This window comes from Motacilla alba, chromosome 14, assembly GCF_015832195.1.
Source record: "Motacilla alba alba isolate MOTALB_02 chromosome 14, Motacilla_alba_V1.0_pri, whole genome shotgun sequence".
Taxonomy (NCBI): domain Eukaryota; kingdom Metazoa; phylum Chordata; class Aves; order Passeriformes; family Motacillidae; genus Motacilla; species Motacilla alba.
The window spans coordinates 2880283-2907354 of NC_052029.1; the positions used below are offsets into that span (position 1 = coordinate 2880283).

The window sequence follows — 27072 nt, forward strand, 5'->3', positions numbered from 1 at the left end:
CAGCTCATCATCATCAGTGCGCAGCCCAGAATTCAGTCTCTGTCACATACAAGGGCTCAGAGACACAGGAGCTTCCCAGCCACTGCTGAGGGATGTCCCTGCCCACCATCCAATCGCACCAAAGGAAAGCTGAAATATCACCAAGGAAGATGCTGTTCCTCAAGGGCTGGAAAATCCCCCACCCTAACACAAGTCCCAGCGTTTCCCCTCCTCAGCTGAGCGAGCAGGGGCCTCCAAACACCAGCACTGTGCAAACAACACAGAAGTGTTTTGGCTGGGGCAACCTTTGCAGTATGACCTTGAGGTGAGGAACACAGGGCTGCTGGTGAGTCTGTGGAGAGCCAGCTTGGCATCCCACTGCACCCAGAGGTGACAGACCTGTGTGCAGGGCAAGGCCAGGTAAGTCATTCCTACTGCCTGGCACCCCACAGGGACACTGGGAAAGCCTTGGTCAATCTTACATTGGTGCAAGGACAATGTAACCTCCCTATAATTCACCAGAAAGAAACTGCAGAGTGGCTTGGTTTGCTCAGAGAAGAATTCCCCACTGCACAGGGTGATGGCTGAGCAAGGAGGACACCCAGCCATGCCTGAGCAGTCCAGGTGAGTCCTGCCTAACCCACACTGTGGCAACATCCAAAGGGAAAACTCCATGCTTCTGTCCTCTCCCCAGTTCCTTCCTGCTCCTCCATCCTGGTGACTACAGACAGAGAAAACCACCAGCAGCCCAGTGATGGATGGGCAAAACTTTGATGAGTATCAGATGATCAGCACCCGGAGGCTGATGGGGAGATAGTGGCCCCAAGCTCATCCTGCTGGAATGGCATGTCAGAAATGCCCTGGCTTTCTGCTTCCCAGCAAACAGGGTGGCAGGGGCAGGATGGGGTAGAGGAGCACAGGTTTTAGGCATTTTTTTAGTTCAGTATTCCTACAGCAACCACATGCTGCACAAGAACAACTTCTGATCCAATTAGAAAATGAAAAAAAACCAACCAAACACTAAGGACTAATTGCTTAAGATAAAAACACCTTATCTCCCAAATGATTTTCCTGACCTTCTGATGCATGGCAGTTCTCCTCTGAATAAAAATGTGAACTATTTACTCAAGGTGGGATTTTCATGAGGGCCTGTAGGTGTGTCAAGGCAAGGTCAGTAAGGAGAGAGGATTTTTTTGTTTTGTTTTAATTTTTTTTAAAGGCCAACAGCTACTGCTTGGAAAAACTAGCAAGGAAATGTCCAGGCCCTCAGATTACCCTCTTGGTCTACATGAGAAGTCAGAAACTGAAAGTTAAACACAGGCTGAGAGCAAATGTTCCAAGTTAAATACGTTAATCAATTAGATAATTGGAGTGAAAACCCTGCTAGGTGCCCCTGAAAAGGCCAGGAGACATTAGCGAGGGGAGACATGGCAAAGCTGCAGAGAGGACAGCTGTCCTCCATGGGTATAACTGAGGTTATGTGGTGGTGAAGCACTAAGACATGTCAGAAAAGAAATATTCTTCCTTCAATTTGGCATTTTTACAATCAAGCAGAGAAATGCAGCTTTCAGGCTTAACATCAGAGGCATCTCCTGGGCCTCCATGAAAATCAGAGCTGCTCCTTGGTACGTATCCCCCAGAAATAAACAGTTGGAACAGCCAGATGGGTCCCTGTGCTCTGCTTCCTTCAGATCTTCCAAGAGCGAGCTGCTTTTGACAGAGGGGTTTGTTTGGGATGGCAAAGCCCCCCAGGTGTGCAGGGATCCTGCAGCACCAAGCCTGAGCAAGGACGGTGACCACCTCTGCCAACAGACCCCGCCTGTGGACCATGGCAGCTACAACAACACCATGGTGCTGATGCAAACCCAAACTTCCTTTGCATAGCCTGGAAAGAATCCCAGCAATTTCAACGACAGGGCAGACTCCCTGCCTGCCATCTCCCATGGATTTTCAGCACAGCTCCTCTGCCAAATGCCAGCTCTATACACTGCACAAGTGAGTTATTCCAAACATTTTCAGCCCGTGTTGTTGTGTGCTGAGGTAGAGCTGGGTGTGAAGAAAGCATTCATTGAGTTAACTCTGTTTTACTCAGCAAGTGGAACAAATTTCATCACCCCCTACAAGTCCATTCTGTTTTCTATTTATACCGCAGCCATTTGGTGCAGGACTCAGGAGCAGCAGGAACAGGTGATGTAATGCACTGTACAAACAGCATTCTGTTCATACAGTGGGAAAATAAAGTGCATTCTCTTGGCTTCTTTGATCACACTTAAAACAATCAGATTAGAAGGCACAGATAACCCAATACATGCTGCAGATGAAAGGACTCTGGAGAAATAAATCACCCAAAGTTAGATATTAAGCAAGATTTCTCTGTCAACAATCAACTTATCTGCAGAGAGAGGAGGAATGACCATGTGGTTTCAAAATCCTGCCAGGCATTTTATTTATTTTTATAATACCATAAAGCTACTCCACCCACTTTTTCAGAATGAACGTTGCATTACACAACACATCAAAGGGACTTTACGGCCTAAATTAAGCAATAAAATAGTTGAGATTGTGCGTTATGCTGAAAATTGGCCCGCTTCTGGTGCCTGGGAGATGGGAGGTGAACACCACATGTTCAGAGCACCTGAAGAAAGCTTGGGGCAGTATGGCCTGAGGTACTGAAGTGTGTGGCACTTGCATTTAATAGCCCAAAGTAAAGTTTGAGGCGCTTGGTGCCTGTTGTAACCCACTCTTGCTCAGGGGACAGTTCCAACTCAAGGAACGGCATGGGACAGCACAGCAAGCATGAAGCCCTGGGACATTAATAGGATATGGTCCTTCACATCCACAACTTTTAAGGTTTGGTTTATAGCCAAAGTTCTCTTGGAAGCTGTGGGCTTCATGGATGTAGTTCCTCACATTGACAGCAAGCCATGCCTTGGGAAAGGAGATGGGAAAACCCAAAGGAAAGGTGTTGGTGTGGATGAAGCACAGCTGCACTTCTCACCATCAGGTGACTTCCTGCCTCTTCCACCTTGATCAAAATGGCAAAAAAAAATTCGAAATAATTAAAGCCGCTCTTAAAACATTTTCTGGCTAATGTGCATTTTGAATTAAAAAAATAACCAGAAGCTGGGATACACAAAAGTGGTGTGTTGGTGCTAAGCATTTATTTTCCAGGTCTGCTTCAATGCCCTTACAAAAGAGAGGTGAGAAATGAGAGGATATTGAGAGAGGAGAAAGTTGGCAGATCCCATCACTCCAGAGCAGAGAAGGGACTAGGGAGAGTTTCCATTAGAACAGCTTGGGAGGCACAAGAAAAGTCAACTTGCAAGGACACATGAGCTGGCAGGTCCCACACACCTCAGTGCGTGTGTGTCCTTTCCTTCCCGTTCCCAAAACAGGGTTCGAAAAAAAAAAAAAGGGGAAAAAAAAAAGGTTTAATTAGTTTGGGCCCTATCATGATGTTCTGTGGCCTGACTCATAGCGTTTGATCTCCCAAGGCTGGCGAGAGGTGTTTGAGCCTGCCCTCAGAGCCCCTGGCGCTCCAGCCAAGCACCAACAATGACTAGACAGACTTGAGGGCCACTCCTTCCATCTATCAATAGAGTCACTGTTGGGCAAGCTGACTCACTGCTTTCCCTGAGAACTGTTCGGCACCGGATCACCATCAAAAGAGCAGAACTAAAATTAAATAATTCTGTGTTTGCAGACAGTCAATTTAGCAAGAAGATGGATTTTGTTTCAAGGTTTTATTTTCAGGAGGCTACTCCAAAGAAAGCTTGTGCTGCTGCTTTTGCATGGCAGAACTGGCCAGGAGCTCCTGGAGGGCACACTCAAGCGGCTTTCACTTTTCAGTCATGCTCTAAAGGCACAGTGAGGATACTGAAACCCACAGACTGCATGTAAGGAAAACACACATACGCAAAAGCTCTGGGAACCCCAGGTAGAGAAGCAGAGCTGTTCATAAACCAGCCTGCCCTGGCATAGCACCTCCCAGGCCTGCAGTGGGCAATGAGAGGACTTCTAATTTCCCTTTGTGTCTCTGCAATCCTTTACACAGAACGCAGAGCCCCAGCCTGGATGTGTCAGCCTATGTGATGACTTCCTGCGCCGCTCCCCAGCGCGGCACTGGGTCAACCCAGCCAAGCCCACGTGGAGATAAAGGAGAGGTGAACATACCTGGTTCTATTCCTGTTGTAAAACACAAAACCCACCCGGAACTTCAAAGAATTTCCCCATAAGTTCCCAGACTCATTTAAGTTCAATTAAGTAATAAGGTTTAATGTCCCTGCCAGGACAGATGCAGCTTGGGAAGATGACGACAACAAAAGCTTGAGCATGACTGCGCATGGCACAGATCCAGGGAGTTTAGACCTTGGCAATGTGACATATACCCCAGCCCCAGCTTACCCCAGGATCCAAGATGTTCCCACACATGCCCTCATCCTAGAGGAATGCTGCCACAGTTGGGTCAAGGGTAGCCAAGCAGCAGATGGGACACAAAGACCAACTCCCCGAGCAGAGATGGCCGACTGGGATCAGACATGCCTTTAGTCTGCAGCAGACCAAGGTTCAGTACAGCCCTATTCTCTACATCCAGGTACCATCACATACCAACAAGGATTGGGATTCTCTGTCTCTATCAGCTTCCTTCAGGCTGCTAAACTTTAATTAACTGACTTCTCTAAGGTATTCATGAACATCAGCAAGCTCTGCAATGTCTTGTAATTAACTACATTTAATAAATTAATTCTAAATCAGCCTATTCCTCCTGAAACTTCATGCAATATGACTGAATAAAGAGATGCCACTATCTTGCTAAGGAGACAGCAGCTCTCTGAAGACAGTTTTAGGAAAGTACAAGCCAGACTTCTGCACAACAATACATAAAGATGGTATTTAAGGTTTCCAGGTTCTTTGAAGGACTCCAGGACTTTACAGGAGAGACCAGGCCCATAGCAAACAGGTCATCTGATGCAATTACAAGTTGTGGTGGAGTCCCCAAACTTATCTCAATCAGACACTCTTGATTTCCTGTTCGCGGCATTGACAAATAAAAAGCTCTACATTGCAGGTAATTACACTTCACAGAGAACAACAATTAAGAAATAGCCAATTACATTTTACAAGCGCAGGATAATCAAAAGCTTCCTCAAATATCTAGAGTTGCAATAAGTACTTAGAAATGGCAACTCCCAACAAATTGCAGGTAATTTAGAGCAATTTACACAGATGACATATTTCCCTATCTGTGCTCAAAACCTGCAAACTTGGTTCTGAAAAATACTGCAGGAATTCCCGGAATGCAGCACTGCTGATTTCTAAAAATAGTTCATTACCTATTTCTACCTTCACTGGCCTCGAAGGTGAGATGTAGGACTCTGGTCACCACAGTGTAAAAATAAATTAACTACCAAAACACATTTTAACTTATTTAAAGAATAAGACATACATACATAACAAGCATACCAAGTCTAAACAACAATAAAATATCTATTCCTTTTATTTATGTTATTTAAAAAATATGCTTGATTTTAATAGTGCATAACTTGATTTAAGCCTTATAGTTTTTAAAGGAACTGTCATGTCCTTTGTCACCCCGTAGTGTGGCTTGCACACAGACAGGATAATCAGGATCAAACAGCAAATTAAAAATCATTAAATGATGGAGAGGAAAGGAAACATGCCTTTTTCATTTACAATTTTAGACAGGACATCTAAAAACATCCCTAAAAAAGAGGAACTGAAGAGGAGAGACAGATAAGGATGCAATCTAATGTAGATAGGTTGATATAGTACAATGATTTCACCCCTCACTTTCAATGCATATTTTTTGAGGCGGGGGGAATGGTTTTCCTTGCTCATATGGGTTGTTGGAACTGGAGTTTTACCTCAGAGCAAGGATCTCATATTGTATTTCAAGATTCTCTGCAGTGATGGTTCCCTGTCTCCTGGCCACCAATTCAGCTGCTATGGCCATTACTTAACCACAGGAGCATATGAATTTCTGCAAGGCTGGCCGCAGCATAAAAACTGTTTGAAGTCTCTCAGGATTTCCTTGGCAGTCAGTTAAGGACTAAAATCAGAGAGGTATTCGTTAGAAAGGAACTTTGGAGGAGCAGAGTAGTCTAACCTCCAGTCTGAAGTGGGACTACTGTCTATACCAGGTAAAGTGACCACTGCTGATGTTCTTGTAGAGAACATGAGTATTTTGAGAAATCTGGTGAGAGAGGTGAAACCCTGATTAGCTATGGCCAGATATTGAAACAGCCTTTTGTGATCTTGCATCATAGAGACCATGGGAAGAGCAAGGAGGAAAGAGTAACTGGAGGGAAGCCATCAGTGTGCTTGAAAGAGCATGGGACAGGCAGCAGCCTGACACAAATACAAACCATGGCTGCAGCGTCAGCTGGAGAGGAGGCTTGGTGCACAAGGGTCCCCTGTATCAAAGGGAGACCTCACGAAATCCTTGTGAGGCATGAAGGAGTGGACAGCTTAATACAAAGTTTAGATCTGCAACACTAACAGGAGACCCTAAAAGAAGGAAAAAGTTATTCTCAAACTCTACCATAACTGCATTGGTAACAATGTGGTTAGAAAGAGATCCCGCAGCCATTCTGCAGAACTGTTTCACTTGTCCTCTGTGCCAAAGGCAGAGCAACTCCATGTTCTACATCCTGTTCACACTCAGCTATTGCTCAGGACTGAATATACTCCTGTTTGACAAACCTGCATGTTTTGCTAAGTCAGATACTACACTGGTTAGATGATTTCAGATGCTTGCTCTTACAACCCCAATTTTGTCTACTTGGCATATCAATGTGCATTCATTAAATTAAAAAAATAACTATTTTTAAAATTCCAATTTTAAAGGAGCCACATTTTTTCTTCCCTGCTAATTGCCTTCTGTGGCTTGGCAACGTTTTTGTGGGCAATAGGTGCTCCTGCCACTACTGTCCCACCTGGAACGAGGTTTGGCTCCAGTCCCAACCTCTTTCTTCAGCTCAAGCTTCTAGGATGATTTCAAAAGCTGGGAAGTGAGAGGATGATGCCACTCCGTACCACCCGAGGCAACATACTACACCCAAGTCCACAGCCCAAGATGGGCTACCTGGGAGGGTTTCTGACACTGCTAGTGCCAAGCCACAGGCAGCAATTAACAAAGGAAAAGAGTTGCTTGTAGCTTGACTGCTGGCAGTGTGGTTGATGGCTCTGGACAGAAGAGCCTACACCAGGTGAGAAACACAGCAATCCATGTGGAGCTGACTCAGGGCGTCACCACCAGTGACCAAAACCCAGGTGACCTTGCTGAGGCCAAGCAACTGCTGCCTCTCAAGTGTATCCTACAGCCAGGGAGGCAAATCCAGTGAGCTGCAGGATGCATCTACCCCTCTTAGCACGTGGAATAGCTGTGGGCAGGCACTGGAGCACTGCGGGGCCAGGACCCTCACTGTAAAACCAGTGGGGTCTGGTATCAGCTCACTCTCCAGAGCTCCAACAAGCACTGGAGCACTGAGGTGGGGAGCGCCCAAGTCAGTGCTATTTGGGAAGAGTAGTCAGGCCTTGAAGAAAGGGGCTCCACCACTGCATTTAAAAATGAAAACAGACCAAGGTGGGGCCAGCTGACCTCTCTGCCTAGGCTGCTGCAGGAGATTAAAAGCCTACTTGAGCTCTTGACTAAAGCTGCAGCTACTGGCAGCACGCTTCGGCAGGAGAGGGGCTAGAACAAGCACTGGAGTCACTGCCTTCCTCAAATCTGCTCATCTATGCCAACATGCATGCAGCATGATGGAGCAGCGGAGCTTGACTGGTGACCTGTCCCAGGGACTGGTGACCTGTCCCAGGGACCAGGGGTGCTCTGCCGATCTCTGGAGCAGAGACAGAACTCGAGATGCCCATCACTGAGACCCTTCCCCTCCTCTGCCAGCTGTGCTGCGGTGGAGCAGCGCCCGTGCCGCGCCTCTGGCTGGAGAGGAACGCACCCTGAACCTGATGAAACTGCAAGGCGTTGGTTGCTCGGCAGTGCCACCCACTGCGGTGCCAGCTGCCCTCCCGGCCACGCGGGCACGGGCCCTGCCCTGGTGGATGTTATCTGGGCCGGTGAGCCGGGCAGAGTGCTGGCTTAGCACAAAAACAACAACAACCCCCAGCTGCTTTCAGTTCAGTGCAGCGTACTTCCGACTTCTTGGCAATCACCGAGAGAGAAGCATGTGACAAATACCCCTCTACTCAACAGCACGGGGCTGAAAATAAAAATACTCAGTTTTCCCCAGCTGGGCAGAAAACACCAGCACCTGCAATGACACTATCAGACAAAAAACACCATGACTTCCAGCACCTCTAAAACGAGACTGCTGCATCTGAGAGATCATCCAAAAGAATTTCCTCCCTTCTCCCCCAGACCCCTACAATCCACACAACAGATACTGCCGGAAGAATGTAGAGAAAGGAAAGCAGATGCAACTTGGCTGTTGTGGCTGTGGGCACACAGAGCTGCTCCCCCACCCCCTCTCCACTAGTCCATCAGCGTGTTTGTGCCATCCAGCCTTTGCCATCGCCTAAACCTACAGACAACAAATCTACAACAAATATTAGAATGGTGTGAGCCTTGTCTCTCTGCCCATCCTAGTGCCAGCCACTGCTACAACAGATTCCGCCTCACCAGTGAAAAGCCTGGAGGCAGCAAGGACAGCAGAGACAAAGGTGTGCTGGGTTTACCTCTGAAGGGATTTAGATCTGGAGCACTCAACATGGACAAACTGCTGAGACAGGCATTTACTCAGGTGTATAAACATCACGGGCAGCAAACGCCACCCTTGCAAGAATTCTCCTCCAAAGCTTAAGAATAAATTCAACATGTTTTTAAATAATTATGGATGAATCACTTGAAAAAACTTCCTACATTTTATCTTCAGTTGCTGACACTGATCGTGCAGCTGTTTTGTTTATAATGTAATTACACATTCCCACCTACTTGCACTCTCAGTGTGCAGCAGAGTACCTAAGGTAGCAGAAAAGCTAAAGGCTGACATTTCTTTCTGGCCTTTGGAAGTGACAGAACAGTTAGCACAAAACTTAATTTATTTGAGGTGGAGGGCGGGGGTAGGGGGGGTAAAGAGCAAGTTAATTTCCCTTAGAAGCCCGATGGTCCCCACCCAGAAACCTGCACACAAAAGAATACTGCCTTTAAACTGGTAGGTTAGGTCTGAGACCAGAGCGAAGGTTTGTCAACCATGACATGCTCCAGCTTGTTTAACAGTCGACCGGAGGGTTGAAAAGTCTAATAAAACCAAAAGGCCTTCCATAACAAAGCTGCTGCCACTTAAGGAGAACATTCACACCCATTCAGCAGGGCTTTTTTCAAACATGCAGAGGTTTTTGGAGCCTCCAAAGCCAGCAAAGAACACCAAAACAGAGCAGCTAGAAACTGAAGCTGGAAAAAAAAGTGAGCAATAAGGAACACACTGGGAACACTGAGTAACTAACCACGGGAAGAGATAACAAAAATGCTGCATGACCTCCCTCCCATCACTTGGATGCCTTTCTAAAATAGACACTTCAGCCCGACCACAAGTTATTGTGCAAGGATCACTGGGTGAAGCTGCATGACCTGTTATCTCCAGGATTACCAAAGGAAAGTTTTTCCCATGCCCATTTGGAAAGCTTCCCCTCTTCAGAAAGAGGAAGGTTTACATGGATCAGTTTTGCAGGCTCTGCCAGCCCTGGCTGGGGAAGGCCTCAAGCCAATGCTTGGAGGCAGCGGGATGCTCTGCCTTCCTAAATTCTCCAGTTGGGCTGATTTCCCCAGCAGGCAGCACTCGAACTCCCCCGGGTCACAAACTTCACTGCATATATCGAGGGGAAAATCAGCACACGTGACAAACCCTTTGCTGTAGTGACACATCCGTACATCCTTTGTTGCCCATTTCCATCTCGTTTTGCCATCGTTGGTCTGTCTTAAAAGTTCAAGGAGCTTTTTCAAAGTAGCTTTTCCCAAGAGAAGAAAGCCAAATTCCACTGAATGTGCAGATGTTCAGAGACACATGAAATCTCAGTATTTCCACAACAAAGAAGGCAGCTTTTCTGTCATTGCTTTTCCTGGTAGAGTCATGGACCAAGCAACAAAGGACTTGTGGTGATGGTCTTCATTCAGCACTAGATGAGCAGGAGACACATGCTGCACACCTGAGGCTGCCAGCCTACCCAATAGCTTCTGTCTGTGGCTTTGCTCAAGAAGGAACACTTTTCATTTCCTAAGAAATAAATGTTACGACAGTCACATGGACTGAATTAAAAGTACAAAGACCAGACCTCTTAGCCAGAGACCCCAAATTTTATGAAAAAAATTAAAAAGTACATGCCTTTGGAAATCCAATCTGAGTAGGGCTGCAAGGAGAGTAAGAAGGTTCCAAGGTCATGTTTTGCAATCTTTTGAAGCAGGAATGAAGCTGATGTCCGACGGAGACATTTCGTGCTGCCATCTGTACAGAGCTTCCCTTTCTCCAACACACTGCAAATGTTACAGTGCAAGAACTTGCTGTCTTTGCTCAGGCAGTCTTTATTTATACACAATAGGGGCCTTGTGCAGGAGATCAAGGCTGTATTTCATCGATTTGACACGATGGTTAACCTGTGAACTTTGCCCCTACTAATAGAATAATTTCTATTTGTTGATTCCTCTTTTGGGATCCTCGAGGGTAACAGTAGCTTCATCCCAGCTCTTATTTGCATGTCTAGTGCCAAATGGTTTTACAGCTCTTACTTCTGTGGAGCAGAGCCAGGACAAAGTTGATCAAATGCAGTAGGTACAGCTGGATCCTGAGTCCCCAAACCTCCCTCCATGGATCCTACCTGTATTTCCTAGGAGCTCTGCAGTGACCTGGCTTGGATTCACACTTTGCTTGTGAAACCTTGGAGAGGTGATAGAATCATGGAATTGTTTGGGTTGGAAAGAACCTTAAAGCTCATCTCGTTCCAGTTCCTGCCATGGGCAGGGACACCTTCCACTATCCCAGGTTGCTCCAAGCCCTGTCCAACTTGGCCTTGGACACTTCCAGGAATGGGGCAGCCGTAGCTTGTCTGGTCCTTGGCCATCCAAGCAATCAATCCCACAGTGGTCCCAAAGCAACAGCCTGGACCAGGCTGGCAGCAATGTCAGAACAAGGAAGCTCCTCTTCCAGATAAACCTCTCCCAGTCCAAGAGGCTGACTGCCAGACAAGAAAACAACCAAAATTTATGACCGAAAAGGGCAAATCTGTTGAACACTAAAGACATGGTTTTCCAGCAGACCTAACCCAACCTAAACATGGAGTGCTGGAAAAAAGGCACTCTCACCTGCCCAGACGTACTGCTCTTCTCATTCCAGCAACAGCGTTCCTCTAAACACATGCTGGAGATAAAGGACAGAAAACTGAACCTCCAGAAAAGAAGGAAAATGAAGATTGAGAGAGGGAGAGGACTGACTCTCTGGTCTACAACAGGACAGGGAATATGTGGGGGTGGAAGGGATGAAGGATAAAACCCAGTAGTTTCTGGTCATTAGCTCTGGAGATAGATCCAGGGACTGACATGAGGCTGTGCTGCTAGCTAGTAGGTCTCACTTGGGTATTTCAAAGAGGTTTTTTCCTCTAGCTATAGCTTTGCCTCCCTCCACTGCTTATCATCAGGATAGATGAAAGTTCTTCATCTATTAGCGATTTAGATCAGATGAAGACCTTCAAAAAACGGATACTTTAAGGATAGGTTGTATCTTGGGAGCCAGGGGCCCAAGAAATTCCAGGTCTTACCACAAAAGTGTACTCTGGAGTCTTCAAAGGTAAAATCCAATTTCCATGTGGGTTTTATAGAATTTGGATTATCTGACTTAAAACTGCAACGGTTCTACTTAAATTCATTACTGGCTTACAACAGTGAGGGATCCAGACCAGGGCTGTGAGGAACGATGGTTTTGCTTTTACATACAAGCGTGGCCTGCAACAATTCAATTTCTGAGTGTGACTTCAGGCAAAGCAGCTCGCTCTGGTACACAGGAGGGGAACAAGATGTGTGTCTCCAGAAAAGACAGACCTTTCCTGAAGTTCCCTAAGCTGGGCATTCAGGGCTGCACCAGCAAAGGAAGGGGCAGCTTTGCACCTGATGAGTGGAGATGGATACTGCAGCCCCCCAGAGGAACTCAAACCTGAGCCATGTGTGTACTGCAAACAAGGAATAAAATGAGCCTTTTCACAAACCAATCGCCTCAGACCCAGCTGACTGCTGTGGGAATGTGTATTTCCAGGAGCATGACCTTTGTAGAGTCCAAAGCTGCACTTGCAAGTGAAGCAGGCATTAATTAACTAATTTATAGCATTAGGATAGATGGTGTCAGACATACTTTGTATTTGATAAGTTCAAAAGTGTAGCTTTCATCTGGCATTGTTCCACTTCCAAATCATCTCTACTAACCCTGCAGCAGAACTCCTACATCCCATTGCCATGGAAGAGGTGGATAAAGTGGCACCAAGGACAATCAGCCTCACCCACGCTGGGGTGGCACAATAGAGGCTGCTCCACGCTGCCAGGCCAGGCTGAGCAAACCCCGGCTCTCACCCAAGTGTCACATCTTTTCAGAGAGATGCTCAGAATTATATTCACCAGCAATTTGACTTTTTAATCATTTCAATTACTGTGACTAAAACCCTTCAATCGGAACAAAACCAGGGAAAAATAACCCCTCTCCTTCCGAAGCAGACTGCCTAGCTTAACAGACCATACCAAATTGTGAAGGTTTTTGCTTTTGTGGTCTTCACATATTTCGTTTAATGCAGATAATTAACCTCAGTTTCTAATTTCAAATCCTCCACATAAGGAAGCAAAGTGACTGAATACATTCACTGACAGATGGAAAATTAAAATATTACTACAGCTTCTGCATGGCTCAAAAGACAGGGCCTTGCAAAAGATCTTTCTTCTTTTATTTGACTGATTAACTGTAATTTGCTTAATGGATTTAAGGATGAGCCTAATAATCCAATGATATATCCAGGAACCGATTAAGGATATCAGCACCTCTGTTCTCTTTTTTTTTTTTAAACATAGCAATTTTCTGCATTACACAGTCACTTCTGAAACCAGCTTTTCCACCAATGTAATAAAACCAGGTCCATGATTTATTTTAAATGGGTGGTGACTGCATGACTGGCCTTGCACCAGGCAGCCACAATGCTGTAACTTCTTGGAGCATTTTCTGAAGCCCCAAATCTAGGGATGACCCAAAACCATAACGTGTTCCAGCAGCCACCGACCCAGCGCAGCAGACAGCCAGGACTTCTTGGGTAGGTGGGAAGTCAACAGCTCAAACCTAAAATGGGGCCAGCATGTGTTCCCCCAGCACCCCCACACACCCCCTCAGTCCCTTTTCCACCAAGAAAGTCTGCCCTAACAGGATTTCACAGTCTGTCTCAATAGTTAATAAATCCAGAATCTAACAGACTATTAAAGGAAAACATCCAAGAGGCAGTCATTTTTAAAACATCCAATGGCAACTAATTATTCAAGGGATTAGTCCATTATAGTAACAACAAAGAAACTCTTAAAACATAAAGCCAAGTTGAACGGCAGATCAAAACCAAGGTGTTCCCACCCCGTGGCCACCTCCTGGGTGCACTTCTCAGCATCCTGGCACTGGTTCAGCTCACACTCAACCTTTTAACATCCCATTCTTTCTGAAACCAGGCAGAACTCAAACCAGTCTTCTCAAAATATAGAATTTCATGATCTGTGCCATCATTGTGAGCACCCAACAAAACAGGACCATCACCAGGACTGGACCAGGCAGGCCACAGCTCTGTCTAACCCAGCTATGAGGCCCTCCAAGGACAGAGATTCCCACCCCTCATGCTCCCAAGACTTTTTTTCACCATGTCCAACCTGAATCTCGCCAGGACCAAAAAGGAGGACATAACTTCCCTCTTGGGCTTTTAAGAGAAAATATTCTGTAACCCAAATAAAACTCAGTCACAACAAAACAAGGCTTTGCTTGCTGGAGGAGGGGAGAAAACACTACTCATTTATCAAATTAGACTGCTAAAAGCTTAACTACTTGTCTTTAAAAAGAAGCCAAAGCACTGATCTATAACCAAACACAAACACACCACTTCTTCATCTTGATTTGTGTGGAGGCAAAGCTACGGGCACAAAAGGTATTCTTCTTCAAATAAAATCTATTTAAAAACTTGGCAACCACTAGCATAAATACTTTACACTGCTAATGTAATGTAAGCATTTCCATGCAAAAATTTCACCAGCTTAACAATATATTTTAAAAAGCTGGCGTTAACTTCTGTGCAAAAACACCATCAGTCTCTGTCCTGTATATCTTAGAGTGCTTCAGCCACTAAATTACCACTTAGAGCTCTTAGCACCAGACCCCCTCCCTCCCTGTTGGATTTACTTATTTCTCTCAAGAACAATGCAGAACCCAAACTATTCTTCTGCAACTTATTTTCTTTAAAACTGGAAATAGCCACCACTCCACAAGGATTCCAAACAGGGTTGTACTGATTACAAATGATACTGTGGGCCCAGCAATTTTAATTTAAGACAAGCATTCCCAACTTTACATATGGGTCTAACATTCAGTAGCTGATTTTTTCCTGCAAACAAGCTCCCATGAAGCTCCAACAGCCTAAGTCCAAGATGCATGTGCTGCATCTCCAGCTAAAAGAAGCATCACTAAGAGGGCAACACATCTTTAAATTCTCTAAATACTACTCCTGCACCAGTGTTTGATTTTGCATCCTCAGTTTTCCAACCGGTCAGTACAATTAACACCAATTCCTTCAACACCACACAGTGTTGAGTCAGAGGTGTGCAATTTAATATTTAATTATGAACGAAGCTGCCAACCTCAAAATTAGGGCTGCCAGCTAAACTTCAGCCAGCTCCTTCCTGATGCAGCCCCAGCTTCTGACCGCTGGACCGTTTATGCTCCCTAAGCCACAGAGAGATCCTGTGCTTTCCCTGAACCAGCCTCCACATGTTAGTTTGTCATTGCACTGTCCCACACCAGAGGCTGTCACATCCCTCTAAAGCTTCTTCATCTTTTCTCCACTTGCCTCCTCTGCACACCCCACGGTGAAGTGCTGGCTGTGTGTTTTGGGGAGAGCTGCTCTCCCACGTGTGCCAAAAGGCTGCCGGTGCGTGGGCACAGGCACAAGGACTCTCCTGGTGATTCCTACCAGCCTGGAGAACCACATCACCCACCCTTTTCATTTGAACCACCAACACTTGTGAAACGCAGTGAGCTTAGTCAGCTCAGCACTGTGGAAATTAAAGCTTGGAGCCAACTTCTTTAAAAAAACAAACAACCCCCTGTGTATATCAAATCCCAGGCTGAGGAATTTCTCCATCCGTGTCCAGCAGCTCCACCACCAACACTCCACAAAATTCAACAACTCAACAACTGGAGACTTCACCCACCACCACGTGTCCTGTAATCACCACCATCCGGGCTTCCTCTTCAATGCTACACACTTCATGGAATGGGTCAAAAACCAAAACAATTGCCAGAACTAATGTACGTCTCTCAGTTTGCCTGGTTTTCAGGAGAGATGACAGCAGAGCTGCTGGCAGGTAACACCACATGCTATTCCCACTTCCCACCACAGAAAAAAGCAAAGGCAAGGCCTGTGAGAACGCTGCTCTCCAATGCTTTGGGAATGGGACGGGAGCCCCTTCCCACACAGAGCTAAAGAGAGAGCACGAGAAACCCACCCCAGCAAAAGACACGAGCAAACAACAAGCACCACATTTCCAACTGTTTCAGGGGCTGCGCTTTCCTGGAGCGCTCGACGAGCAGGCTGCAGGCGGTTCTCAGGCACGGGTTTAATTTCTGCTCTCCAGCTCCGAGGAACGCTGTCCCGGCGTGTCGGAAGAAGGTTAATGAACGATTTAGCCGCCCTCACAACCACGTTAGTGTCACTTTCGGAAGCTGCGAGTTAATGCCCGAGATCTTCGGGGGTTGCCCTCTTTGAAGTTCACTGATCCATAACCAATGTCCAATTAATTTGCAGGAGCCTAACGATAATGACTATTGGCCTTTTCCGACGCATACAAAAACACAGTGGGTAACAGCGATGCTTTTGGCTTCGGGGTATTCTCAAATCTGCCTGCACATTTGCACACCTTCAAAAATATCCAGCGCTAATAACGGGTTGTCTTCTGCCATTTGAGGGATTTTTTACATTTGTTCTCCTGAGAGCAGAGCTACTGCATCAAGATTTATGAACTTTCTGCTGAAAAAAACCTGAAGCTGATTCAAGATGCTCATTTGCTAACAGAGAAATACTTCTACTGCATTTGCTTAGATTCCTCTTTATTTAGGGTTTCCATGGAAGCCAAGGAATAGAAGTTAAATCTTGGGAAGATTAAACAGGCCCTGAGATATAATGCAAAACAGCTTATTTCAACATTCCCCAAAGAAGAGAAATGAGAAATTCTTCCACACATACGCCCAAAAAAAAAGAGGTTTGTGGAAATTTTCAAAATAAATTGGGACCCAGCTTTTCAAATGCTGCACACAGCCATGGCTTCCTGCTGCAAGCAGCTTCCCCAGCTTCCAGCACACTTCCTCAGGTGAGAAAGTAAATGAACAAGTCCCTAACAACCAGCTTGTTCAAGACAGCTATTGCTGTACAACATCCAGGAAGAAGGTTAATTCAACCACAAGGTCTTGCTCAAAGAGGAACAATCACCTCATAAATTAGTATCTGAGCAGTCTTTAGAATTAAAAAATGCAGAGCTTATGCAGTTCACAGCATCATCCATGACAATGCTCTGGACACCACAGAAGCTGACAGACCAGCATTTAAAAAATAAAATAAATCCCTTATCTTCAGCTTCTCCAGGCTGAGAAGTGACTCCTGCTCTGGTGAGAAGGGCAAACATTTCCTTGCCTCCCTACCCCACAGGTCAGCAGAGTGTCAGTAGCCACAATGACAGGCTGTTGGACACTACAAATTAATAGCCACACATTTTCTCTGATCTCCATCCTCCAGGTAAAGATTTATTTCACGTTGTTCCAATCTTCTATGAAAATGCCCGGGACCGATGAACTCTACTTCAAAACACTTCTATTTCACAGCACATTTCTTAAATAATTTAATAACCTGGCACAGATATATTCAGATAATGTGTGAAGTGCACCTTTTTCTTGAAGCTGGAGCTGAACACCTCAGTGTCACACACAGGACTTACTTACTACCTGGTCTGGTAAGGAAACTAAAGACAGCTGACCCTCAAGTAAGTTATTTTCAATCTTAACACCATTATTGCTTAAATAAAAAGATACTTAAATCAGAGATTTTCTAATCCTTCATTTATGGTGAGCACCCAAATGCTCAGTGAAATGCACTTCAAGACACGTTCAAGGTTTTTATTAATTCCATGGGAAAGTCCCAAGACACTGGGATATTTTTTTTTTGACTCCTGATTAAAACAGCAGGAGCCCACATGAATTCCCTTTTTTCCCCCTCCCCAAGAGTTTCACATGCAACATCCCCTCCTCAAAATCTGTAAGAAAACAAGAATCAAACCGAGAACATTTTGCCAGCTGAAAGGCGCGGAGACCTTGCGTGGGGCGGGATGCACTTCCAGCTGCCAGCCTAAAGGGACGGCTGAGGGAGATTAAACACAGAAATGCTTTTCATAAGGCAGGAGGCTTTGAAGAGGACAGTTCAGCTACTTCATTTCGTAATCTTCACAAAGCGTCAGATTTTAGCCTAAGCAGGTCTTAAAACAAGGAGATTTTATTTAAAAAAGGAGGGGGGGGGAAAGTAGGAATGTGTTCTGGCTGGGTTCTGTTGATTCAGCAAGGGTTAGACACACACATGCTTATTGATCCCAGAGAGCTCCCTGCTAAGTTAATTGTCTGGAATTTTAACTGAGCTCTCAGCAAGTTTCAAAATCCATGTTGGCTGGAAGTGGGTGGGGGACCCAGAAAAAAACAGGCTGCAGAACTGTGCAAGTCCCACAGTTAAAAAAACTCAGCAATTACTTTCATGAAGGGAAGAGCTTCAGCTGAGGGCATGGTTTTAACTGGATTTGGAGATTCTGACTCTGACACCGTTAGAATTCAGTGCTGGAAATCGCATATGCAAAGCAGTACCATTATCAGGGAGCACCATCAATGCTGCTTCACTCCTACCCGCATCACCAAGTGAGGGTATCTACCTCCTGTGAGTTCTCAGTTGTGGCTCATGACAATTTCTACATAGGAAGTGTCACCACCAGCTGTACCTGCCATGTCACAGTACCTGAACACTGACCTTCTGCTGGCGCAGGCTACAGCAAACCTGGCAGTGCAGCTTGCCCAGCCACCTGCACGTGCATGAGGGCTACCCACAGCTTTGCACTGCCCACCAAGCCCTACCTGCCTCCAGAACACCTCCAGCAGCAGTTTGTCTAGGTGAAGAACATGCTGCAGGGATGATTTGGCACTATCAGACAGGAACAGCCAAAGACACCTTTAAAACAACCCGCGATTAGTTTCAAATAAAGCTTTGCATTCCATCAACCCACTTGGCAATGCCATCCTGTACCAATGAGGGTGCTTCCCAGCATTCACGCTTTTCCAAGGTTTCCCAAGCCCCCCATGCCCATGGCAGCTCCCGACCACTCCCCACCTACCTGAACTCCCTGCCCTCGCTGTAGCGCCGGGCCGGGGCCGCGCGCTGCGTGGCCGTCTCCAGAAGCAGCTTCTGCGTGAGCCTGCTGGAAGGCGCCGAGTCCCTGCCGGCCTCGGGCTCGGCCTCTTGGTCACACTTCCACTCCTCATCCTCGTTCAGAGTTGGCAGATAACCAGGTAGCCCTTTACCTGTCCCAGACCCCGAGCTGGGATCGCTATAAATTTTTGGACTTTCCCCACCTGTCCTTGTGTATTCCAAATAAATATCCGACTTAAGGAACAAAGGGTAGGTATTGTCTTCTATCATGCACTGAATCTCCGTTTGGGCCTGGTCAAACATGTCAGGGTCAATCTGCAGTTTCATGACACAGTCTTTGATGAAGCTTTTTGTGGCTGGTTTGATCTGCCGGGACACAATGCCATTGTTGTCGAGGATGTATTTTTTGTAAATGGCTTTTGCCAGCTTGAGTCTTTTTTCCTCATTAGACACGCATGGCTCCAGCTTCCTGAAGCCACTGCAGGCAAACCAAAAGTCCAGCAGATCTGCACAGTCCTCCTGTTTCAGGAAAGTCCTGAAGAGGTTGATGCCATCTTGATCATCCAGCAAGGAGTGCAGTGACTCGGCCCACTTCAGGTAGGGTGGAGTTGGCGAAGCACTCCCCTCGGGCTCGTACCCCAAATCCAAATCGGAGCGCCTCGGTGTTGCCGTGGACGTCTCGTTTCTGACCACATCACTTTTACCAGAGTAGAAACCATGGCTAACTGGCCTTGGGTCTGTGGACACGAGCTCCCCCTCCTCGCCAGGAACCGGTGGCCTTGGAGCATCTTCAGTGAAGCTTCCTCCGAGGTCCAAGGGGAAGCCTTTCCCCTGGATATTCATTTTTCTGGTCCTTGCTTGTGTGGGAACAGTGTGGGATGAGCGCCAATCTCAAATCACCAATATTTGTAGCTCCAAGGTGAACAGGTTTGTTCGGCTGAAACAGATGAGGAAAAAGTAAGTGAGTATCACTGGAAAGAAACACTCTAAGACAACAAGCTAGTGGTTATGCTCTGCATCTTTACTGTACTAACACCTCTTTCTCAGCAGAATCAATGGCTTGGTAACTTCCAAGAGCACAGAATCAAGCTCAGACCAGGCAGAGACTAAAAATGACAGTCACAGAATATCCCAAAACTTTACATCCAGAATTTGGCATTGCTGATACAGGTAACACTATGCTAAAACAGCAGCCAATTTCCCAACACCGTTGGTTTATACATGACCCTGGCATGTGGCAGCCCACATCCAAAAGATCCATACCCAAGTACCACGGGCACATGCCATCTTCTGCACTGCCACCAGCTCCTCTGCACTGCCTACCTGGACAGGATGTATACCAGATCATACTACGACAACACGTTTTTATCCGGCTATGGATCTAGGAAATTCTTATCCTTAAACAGGAATTTAAGGCTTGTGAAAATTATTAGTAAAGAACATCCAGTTAGTCCTGAAAGCAGGGCTGCACCTTAATCAAACACAGGTGGCTTTCGTATGCTCAAGTGACATACCAGCGCCACATTCCTCACAAATCTCTGCGTTTCAGAAATACGCCGCGTCGCCTCGTCTAGCTCTAGGGGAATCCAGATGCATCGTTGACCCTAATATTTTGGGCATCTGGACTGCATTCTTGCTTCAGATGGGCATGTTAGTACAGGAGTTCAGTTCTAGCACTGCTTTTTGTAGGCAAGCTGTTGAGAAAAGGTTCATTTACACTAACAAAATTGCATGCTACGAGCCTGGGAAAATTTCAGGTCATCAAAGGAAGATGAGAAAACCACCTTGACAAGGAAACCTGATCAAGTATGAGGTTTTTAAAGAAGAGCAACGAGTCAATATGGAGGATGGAAGGTATGGGGAAGGCAGGGAAGGAAGAAAAGGGCAATCCCTGGGTTGCTACTTCTGCTGCTCGACAAATTAACCTCATCATTTAAAGCGAGTAGCAAAAGCCTTGTGTTACAGAACAGCTTCAGCCTCTAAGCTCCAAGTACTGCAGAGCACCAGCAGCCTCACAAATTACTCCTTGCACTGGATTAACTCAATTGCATGTAAAAACACAGCAGGAAAGACACATTTTAGCTCGCCCTCCCTCTCAAAGCAAACCCTACACCAACGAACATCTTTGGGAAGCTTTGCCATTTTCCCCCCATTTCCTGATCCTGGCTAAACCAAGAACCGCCGCCGATGCTGTACCTTACAGCCCACCTGTCCATCGTGAAACAACCCAGCGAGCCCAGGAGCGGCCAGCGAGAATGGCTGGGCCCCGCGAGGAGCGCGGCAGGAGCCAGCGCCGCACTCACAGCCGGCCCGAGCCCCCGGCACGCAGCCCCTGCCCTGGCACCGCGGGACGGGGCTGGGCTTTGGCACCACGGGGCGGTTCTGGGTGGTTTTCACCCCGCTTCTGGAAGCGGGCGCAGGACTCGCCCCCCCGTTTGCGGCGCAGGTCTCCGGTGACCCCCGGCCGGGTGAAGGGGACCCCCGGGGCAGCCGCACCGCAGCCCCAAAGCCACGCCGGGCATTGTTGCGGCGGGGCGGCGCTGGCTCCTCGCCCCGGCCGGGGCAGCCCCGGAGAGCCTCCCGGAGGACACGCGAGGCGCCCGGCCGAGCCGCCCGGCCGGCTCCGGAGGGGACCCCCGGCCGCCCCGCGGGAGGCGCGGGGCCGGGTGGGCTCCGGGGCGGCCCCGCCGCTGACAGGGCGCCGCGCGGGGCCCCCGCCGCCCCCCGGGCAACTTCGCGGGACCCGGCCCGCGCCGCCCCCCCGCCGCCGCCCCCGGCCCCGCTCACCCTCCCGGCCCGCCCGGCCTCCCCCCGCGCCCGGGGCGGCCTAGCCCGGCTCGGCGGCCCCGGCGCGGCCCCGCGCTCCCGCCCGCGGCGGCCTCGGCGCGGCCTCGGCGCAGGGCCTGGGCCGGGGCCGCCTCACTCACCCGCGCGGAGCGGCGGCGGCGGCCCGGGGCGGCGCGGGGCCCGGCCCATGCGGCTCAGCGGCGGCGGCGGCCCGGAGGGGCGGCGGCGGCACAAAGCGGGCGGCCCGGGACGCCCATGGCCGCGGCCGCAGGCGGGTGGCGGCGGCGGGGAGCGGGAGCAGCAGCAGCAGCAGCGAGCCGAGCCCCGCTCCGCTCCGCTCCGCCTGCGCCGCTGCCTCCCAGCCCGGCACGGCGGCTCAGCCGCGCCCCCCGCGCCCCCGCCCGGTACTGCGGGACCGGCGGCCGGAGCGGGGCGGAGCGGGCCCGGCCCGGCCCGGCCCGGCTCGGGGAGGCGGCGCGGCGGCACGCGGGGCCCGGGGCGGCCGCAGGCCCCGCACCCGCTGCAGGCCCGGCCCGGGAAAGCACGGAGGTCCCGGCTCGGGGAGGCCTCGATTCCCGGGAGCCGCAGCACATTGTGAAGTGCACGGGCTGAGCTCCCCGGACAGCTCCGGCACATGGCCGAGGCTTCGGGCTCGGCTTCCCGCAGAGCCCCGGCTGGGTAGGCACCTCAGGGGCTGAGTGGCTCCGGAGCTTCGTCCGGCCCTGGATGAGGGGAGCCCGTTAGCATCCCGGGCAGAGACGACCCCAGAGAAACTTCGGAGACCTCCAGGGTCTTGTCGAAGGCTCTGCCTAGGAAGGGCATCAACCCACAAACACCACCAGCCTCCACGGCTCTGTCCGTGTCGAACACCATGACACACCTGAGTTTTGTACGGTTCGGACCACGCACCATGGGCCTGGGGATGTAGGGGCACGGGTCCACCAGCCGCTCTTGCCTCCAACAACAACTAGAGCTGGTTTGGAACCTGCAATGTGTGTCCTGCTTCTCTGAGCTGGGCAACTGCCGCGGGGAGAAATCAGGGGCTGGCCAAGAGGTGGCACTGCATGGACTGGAAAGGGTCACACCACGTGGAGACTCCCCAAATGGGGCATGTTTGCTTATGTGCAGCAGGGTGCACCAGCTCTGAGGCTGCAGTGTCGGGGACACTGAAGGGAGAAGAAGTCAATTGCCAGATGCAAAGATCAAATGAGAGTAGCGTGACAGAGAAGTGCAAAAGCGTGTGTCTTCTCTGAAAAGCAGTGATAGACTCTGAGCCAGGAAGACTCTAGATACCATCCTAAAAGCTGAACATGCAAACAAGCCAATAGACAATCCTCTGAAAATCAGAATAACTCATAATTGTTTCCAGCAGGGACTGTTTCTGCTTTCTTATGCAATGACGCTGCCACAGTTGCCTGCCTCAGTGCATTTAGGGAACACTTTTGGAATGTAACATTTTTTTCCACCTTTGTGAAGCTCCCAAATATTCACTCTGGGCAGTGACACTCCCCACCCCACCCCAGCACAGAGCCTGGCAGGATGATGTGGCTCCTTGCACTCTCTCATGTGAACGATGCTCCGAGCTGATTTACATGTAGCAGTGAAATGCTGATCTCAGGCGTAATAATAGAAAAGCTGATGTGGGATTCAGCTGGTAAAGAATTAAAGGATGGGAATATAATTAATGCAATCAGCCTAGTTTCCAGAAAATAGCTCTTGTCAAACTCTGATGTCATCCTTTGAAGAGATTACAAGTTTGGCTGATAAAGGTTATGGCATAGGAATAATAGACCTGGGCTCTGTTCAGGCATGTGACTTAATCCATATAGTATTCTGATTAAAAATTAGCACAATACAACATCAAGAGGGACACCTTAAAGGGGCTGGGAGCTGGCAGACCGACAGCCATCAATGGGGAATCCCTGCAGAATGGGAGCGCGCTCAGTGGGTGTCCAGGCTTGGATGGGAAGCCCAGTGCTATTCAGTATTTCCATCAATGGTCTAGAAATAGATTAAAAAGCCCTGCTGAGAAAAATGCCGGGGTGAGGGAAATGAGAGGGGCAGGAGACATGGACGAGGTCAAGACAGCTGTAGAAAACTTCACAAGCCAAGTCCCTGGCAAATAAAACGTGCTTGAATGCGAGCAGCTGTGAAAGGGTCTGTCCACTGAACACAGGCCCCTTCTGCTGGAAACCCGGGATCTGGCAAGGACACATCAGGGGGAGTTAGGGAGGCAGGAGGGATAATGTGGGAGCAGCAGGGGGATGTCCAGCTGGGACAGGACTGGCTGCTACAGCAGGAGGGTTCCAGCATCTGTGTTGTGGAAAGGATGCTGAGGAATCGAGAGAAGGTGGAGGAAAGTTAAAAGCGAGCCCTGCTTTGCAGGGGGGTAGCTGAGGACCACAGCCTCCCCAGCAAGTTTAAAGGAGCCCCAGAGGCACGTCCACTATAGCACTTCAGCCACTTCATGGGTGAGAGATGATCAGGTGTTCGAGAGCTTTTCATCTCCCAGAGGAAGGCCCAGCAAGATTCATGGCTTGAACTGAGTTCATTTGAGAAACCAGAGCAAGATTTCTCTGTGGCAAGGGAGAGCCTGAGGTGGTGGGCAATGAGTTTGGGTGCAGCAGGATGCAGGTGGTTGAAGTGCTGGGGCTTGACATGCCCTCCCTCATGCTGCCATCCTTCCCTGACCTTCCTTACTGCTCCTCGGGTTGGGCTGGACCTGAGGAGGTGGGAGAAGTGCTGGAGGCTCATCTTGCTCCCACCAGCTCCTGGCATATTCCCCCAGCTCAGGGGACACAGCCTGGAGTGAGGACCAGGCCCCATCGATGCCACCCCCAGACACACAGAGAGGCAGGGGACCTCCAGAGGCTCTGGAGGTGATCCTGGTCCCTTCCAGCAGTGCAGGATCACTCTGTGCATGCTCCCAGGGAAAGCAGAGCCCCCCCTGCCCTGCTCCAGCCAGGCAGCTGCCCCTTCCTAGGCCACAAGAAGCAATTTCCACAGGTGGATGCCAAGCCCTCACGGTGCCTCATTATTTTCTGGTCCTCTAGCAGGGATGCTTGGGGCTGCTCCTTCTGGAGCCCCTTCCCTGCCTTTTACCCCTCAGGTGGCTCATGACGAGGAGGCTTATTCCCTGCACTCCACCAGGAGCCAAAATAACTTCCAGATTTATCTGAGGACATCGAACAGGGGATAAACCACACTGAGCATTCCTGGCTGTGTGCTGGAGGAATCAGACTGCAAGGTCTATGAGGCCAGTGAACCAAACCTGGTTATTTTCCCCTCTTCATCAGCTGACCATGAAGCTCTGCCTTTCACCCTGAATATCACCCAAAACTGCCACCACTGAGATGGCAGTGGTGTTTTGTGCACCCCTGATGTCACCCTGCCACTGAGGCTGGTCCCATGTGAACCTGGGGTGCTGGACACTTCCCAGCTCCCAATGCACACATTCCTTTCTGCCTGGAAGAAACAAACAGCAAACACTGGAGGAAAGGAACCGCTCTCAGCCTTTGGTCTGAAGAGTCTGTGCTGCATACAGGTAGCCCTGGTGCAGTGCAATTCCAGAGCCTCCTTGCAAAGGGATGTGTTCTGTAGCAACCTCCCCTCCTGCCAAGGTAGCTTGGGACCTGCAAGCTCTCCAACATCCCATCCGCAGAGCCTGAAACCGCTGGGATCAGCTCCAGCACTGACTAGAGTCCTCCCACATGAATTCTCCTCTTTGTAGCGGCTCCCTGGCTCCTCCAGAGCGAGGTGGGTGTGAGCGGTGCCGAGGGGCGATGCCTGGCGGGCTGTCAGCATGCCGCGTGCCTTCCAGCGGCAGGGATGTGCGTGGGTGGGAGCCGGCGTCCCTGTGGCGCTGGCGGATTCGGGAGGGAGTGCACTAGATGGTGCTGTTCAACCTTTGGCTGCCATTTAAAAGGCCCCCGCAAGGTCATCAGCGATGCCGAAATTCGGTGGTTTTATTCAAAAAGCTTTTTGGAACTAGGGGATAAATAGAAATACTCTGAAATATGAGGTCTTACACTGATCACTGACAGAGGCAAAGGGCATGTGCTGCCTCCCACCTCGGGCCTGCAGCACCCTCAGTGCTGAGGCAGGACCCGGGGTTTGACTACATGACCAATGATGGCTGAAGAAAATAATTATTTAAAAATTTAACGATTTAAAAAAAAAATTATGCCTAGAAAATAATGTCCTGGGGTGCAAGAGGCAGCTGACAGCTCTCTCTTGGACCGCTGGCAAGATATGTTTACAGAATAGGAGGAAGAAAATGTATCAGCATTCTAGATAAAAGTAGTGGTCTTGTGGCACCAGGAACTCAGAGCATCCCAAGGAGCCCGGCTGGGATGAGGCACCAACAGCCCAGCAGCACTGCCACTGAGGGGACAAGCAGAGCCACAGGAGAGGCTGGCAGGAGAACAAAGCAGAGAAGTAACCATGGATGGGACTGGGGGCTGGATGAGAGCACCTGCCTCACTGGGAGGGAGGGATGGATGGAGCAGATCTCAGTGTGAGCAGTGAGGCCCACAGACAGCTGTGCCAGGGCTGGGGGCAAGAGTGGAAGTGAGTCGTGCTGATTTCAACCACCACTGCATCCCTCCTTGCAGGGTCTAAAGATACCTGCCCACCCTGGCCATGCCAGCCTGCCAAAGCATCCATGGAGCTGCGGGTGCAGGTCCCACAGGCAGCCTGGGTGTGCCTCCTTCTTTGGACTCCCCAGCTCAAGGAGGCAAACACATTGCTTCTAATGGTGGGTAAAAAGGATGAAACACTGTTTGGACCCCAAGTTTATGCCTTTTCATTCAGATCCTGCTCTTTCATAAAGCCCATGGTGGAGCCTGTTCCAGGCAGTGGGAAGGTTGCAAGGGCTTGGCTGCTCTGGGCATTCAGATCCTTCATCTCCAGAAAAATCATCCCAGTTTCCCTGTTCACTCATGTTCCCACATGAGTGCTTGCTTGCAAATCCCGTGCTTATTCTGGGGTACAGGCCTGGAGAGGGTGGATGGGACAAAATCTTTACTGCTCACATCAAAAATAACAAAAACTGTAGCCAGGGTGACCTTCTTCCAGGAATGTAGGGGGAGAAGGGCCTGGACCAGCTATGGCAGCTGTCTGAACTGGGTTTTGCAGCTGCCAGTGTTTGCCCATGGTAGTGCAGATGCCCAAATGGCAGATGGAAGCCCCAGTACATAACCCTGAGTCCCTGCCATGTCCCAGCACCCTGGCCTGTTCTCCCAGGGGTGTGCTCTGCCTTCATCTCCAGGTGTTCCTCTTTGTGCCTGCCCTGGCATCAGCCTCTTTCCCCCAGCTCTGCTTTGCCCTTCCTGCTGGATTACAGAGCCCCAAAAACAGATGTTTCCCCAAAAAAAAAGATTATAGACAAGCTCATGCCGTGCCTTGGGAGGCTGCTCTGGATGCGCTGCTCACCCAGCACCCTACTCACAGAGCAGCTTGACATGGACTACTCTTTGTCTTCCCACACTTCTGTGACCCTCCAACCACCACCCCTCAGACCACCCCAGCTCCTTTCTGACTGTCAGCCACCTCTAGCCTCATGTTTTGGGCTCAGGACTGGAGTTGTGGTCAAAGCTTTCTCCATACTCC

At 49.2% G+C, this 27072-nt stretch overlaps 2 protein-coding genes across 6 annotated transcripts in view; one reads left to right on the forward strand and one right to left on the reverse strand.

Annotated features, from left to right (window-relative positions):
- AXIN1 (axin 1) overlaps positions 1 to 27072 on the reverse strand; it is an 83120-nt gene that overhangs the window by 50161 nt on the left and 5887 nt on the right. For 2 of the 5 annotated variants that reach the window (XM_038150966.1, XM_038150967.1), the window contains exon 3: positions 18641 to 19612. In XM_038150966.1, coding sequence (XP_038006894.1) covers positions 18641 to 19518 — 878 coding nt within the window. In that variant the 5' untranslated portion in view covers positions 19519 to 19612. Of the gene's footprint in view, positions 1 to 18640; positions 19613 to 20883; positions 21179 to 21602; positions 21835 to 27072 lie in introns of those variants that run through there. The other 3 variants (XM_038150965.1, XM_038150968.1, XM_038150969.1) reach the window with 3 other exon arrangements.
- LOC119707097 (basic salivary proline-rich protein 2-like) lies at positions 20931 to 21506 on the forward strand. The gene has a single exon (XM_038151626.1). The coding sequence runs from the start codon at positions 20931 to 20933 to the stop codon at positions 21504 to 21506; it is 576 nt and encodes a 191-aa protein (XP_038007554.1).

What these genes read in the sequence shown, in the direction of transcription:
- LOC119707097 (XM_038151626.1), top strand. Translation starts at nt 20,931, where the DNA reads ATGGCTGGGCCCCGCGAGGAGCGCGGCAGGAGCCAGCGCCGCACTCAC.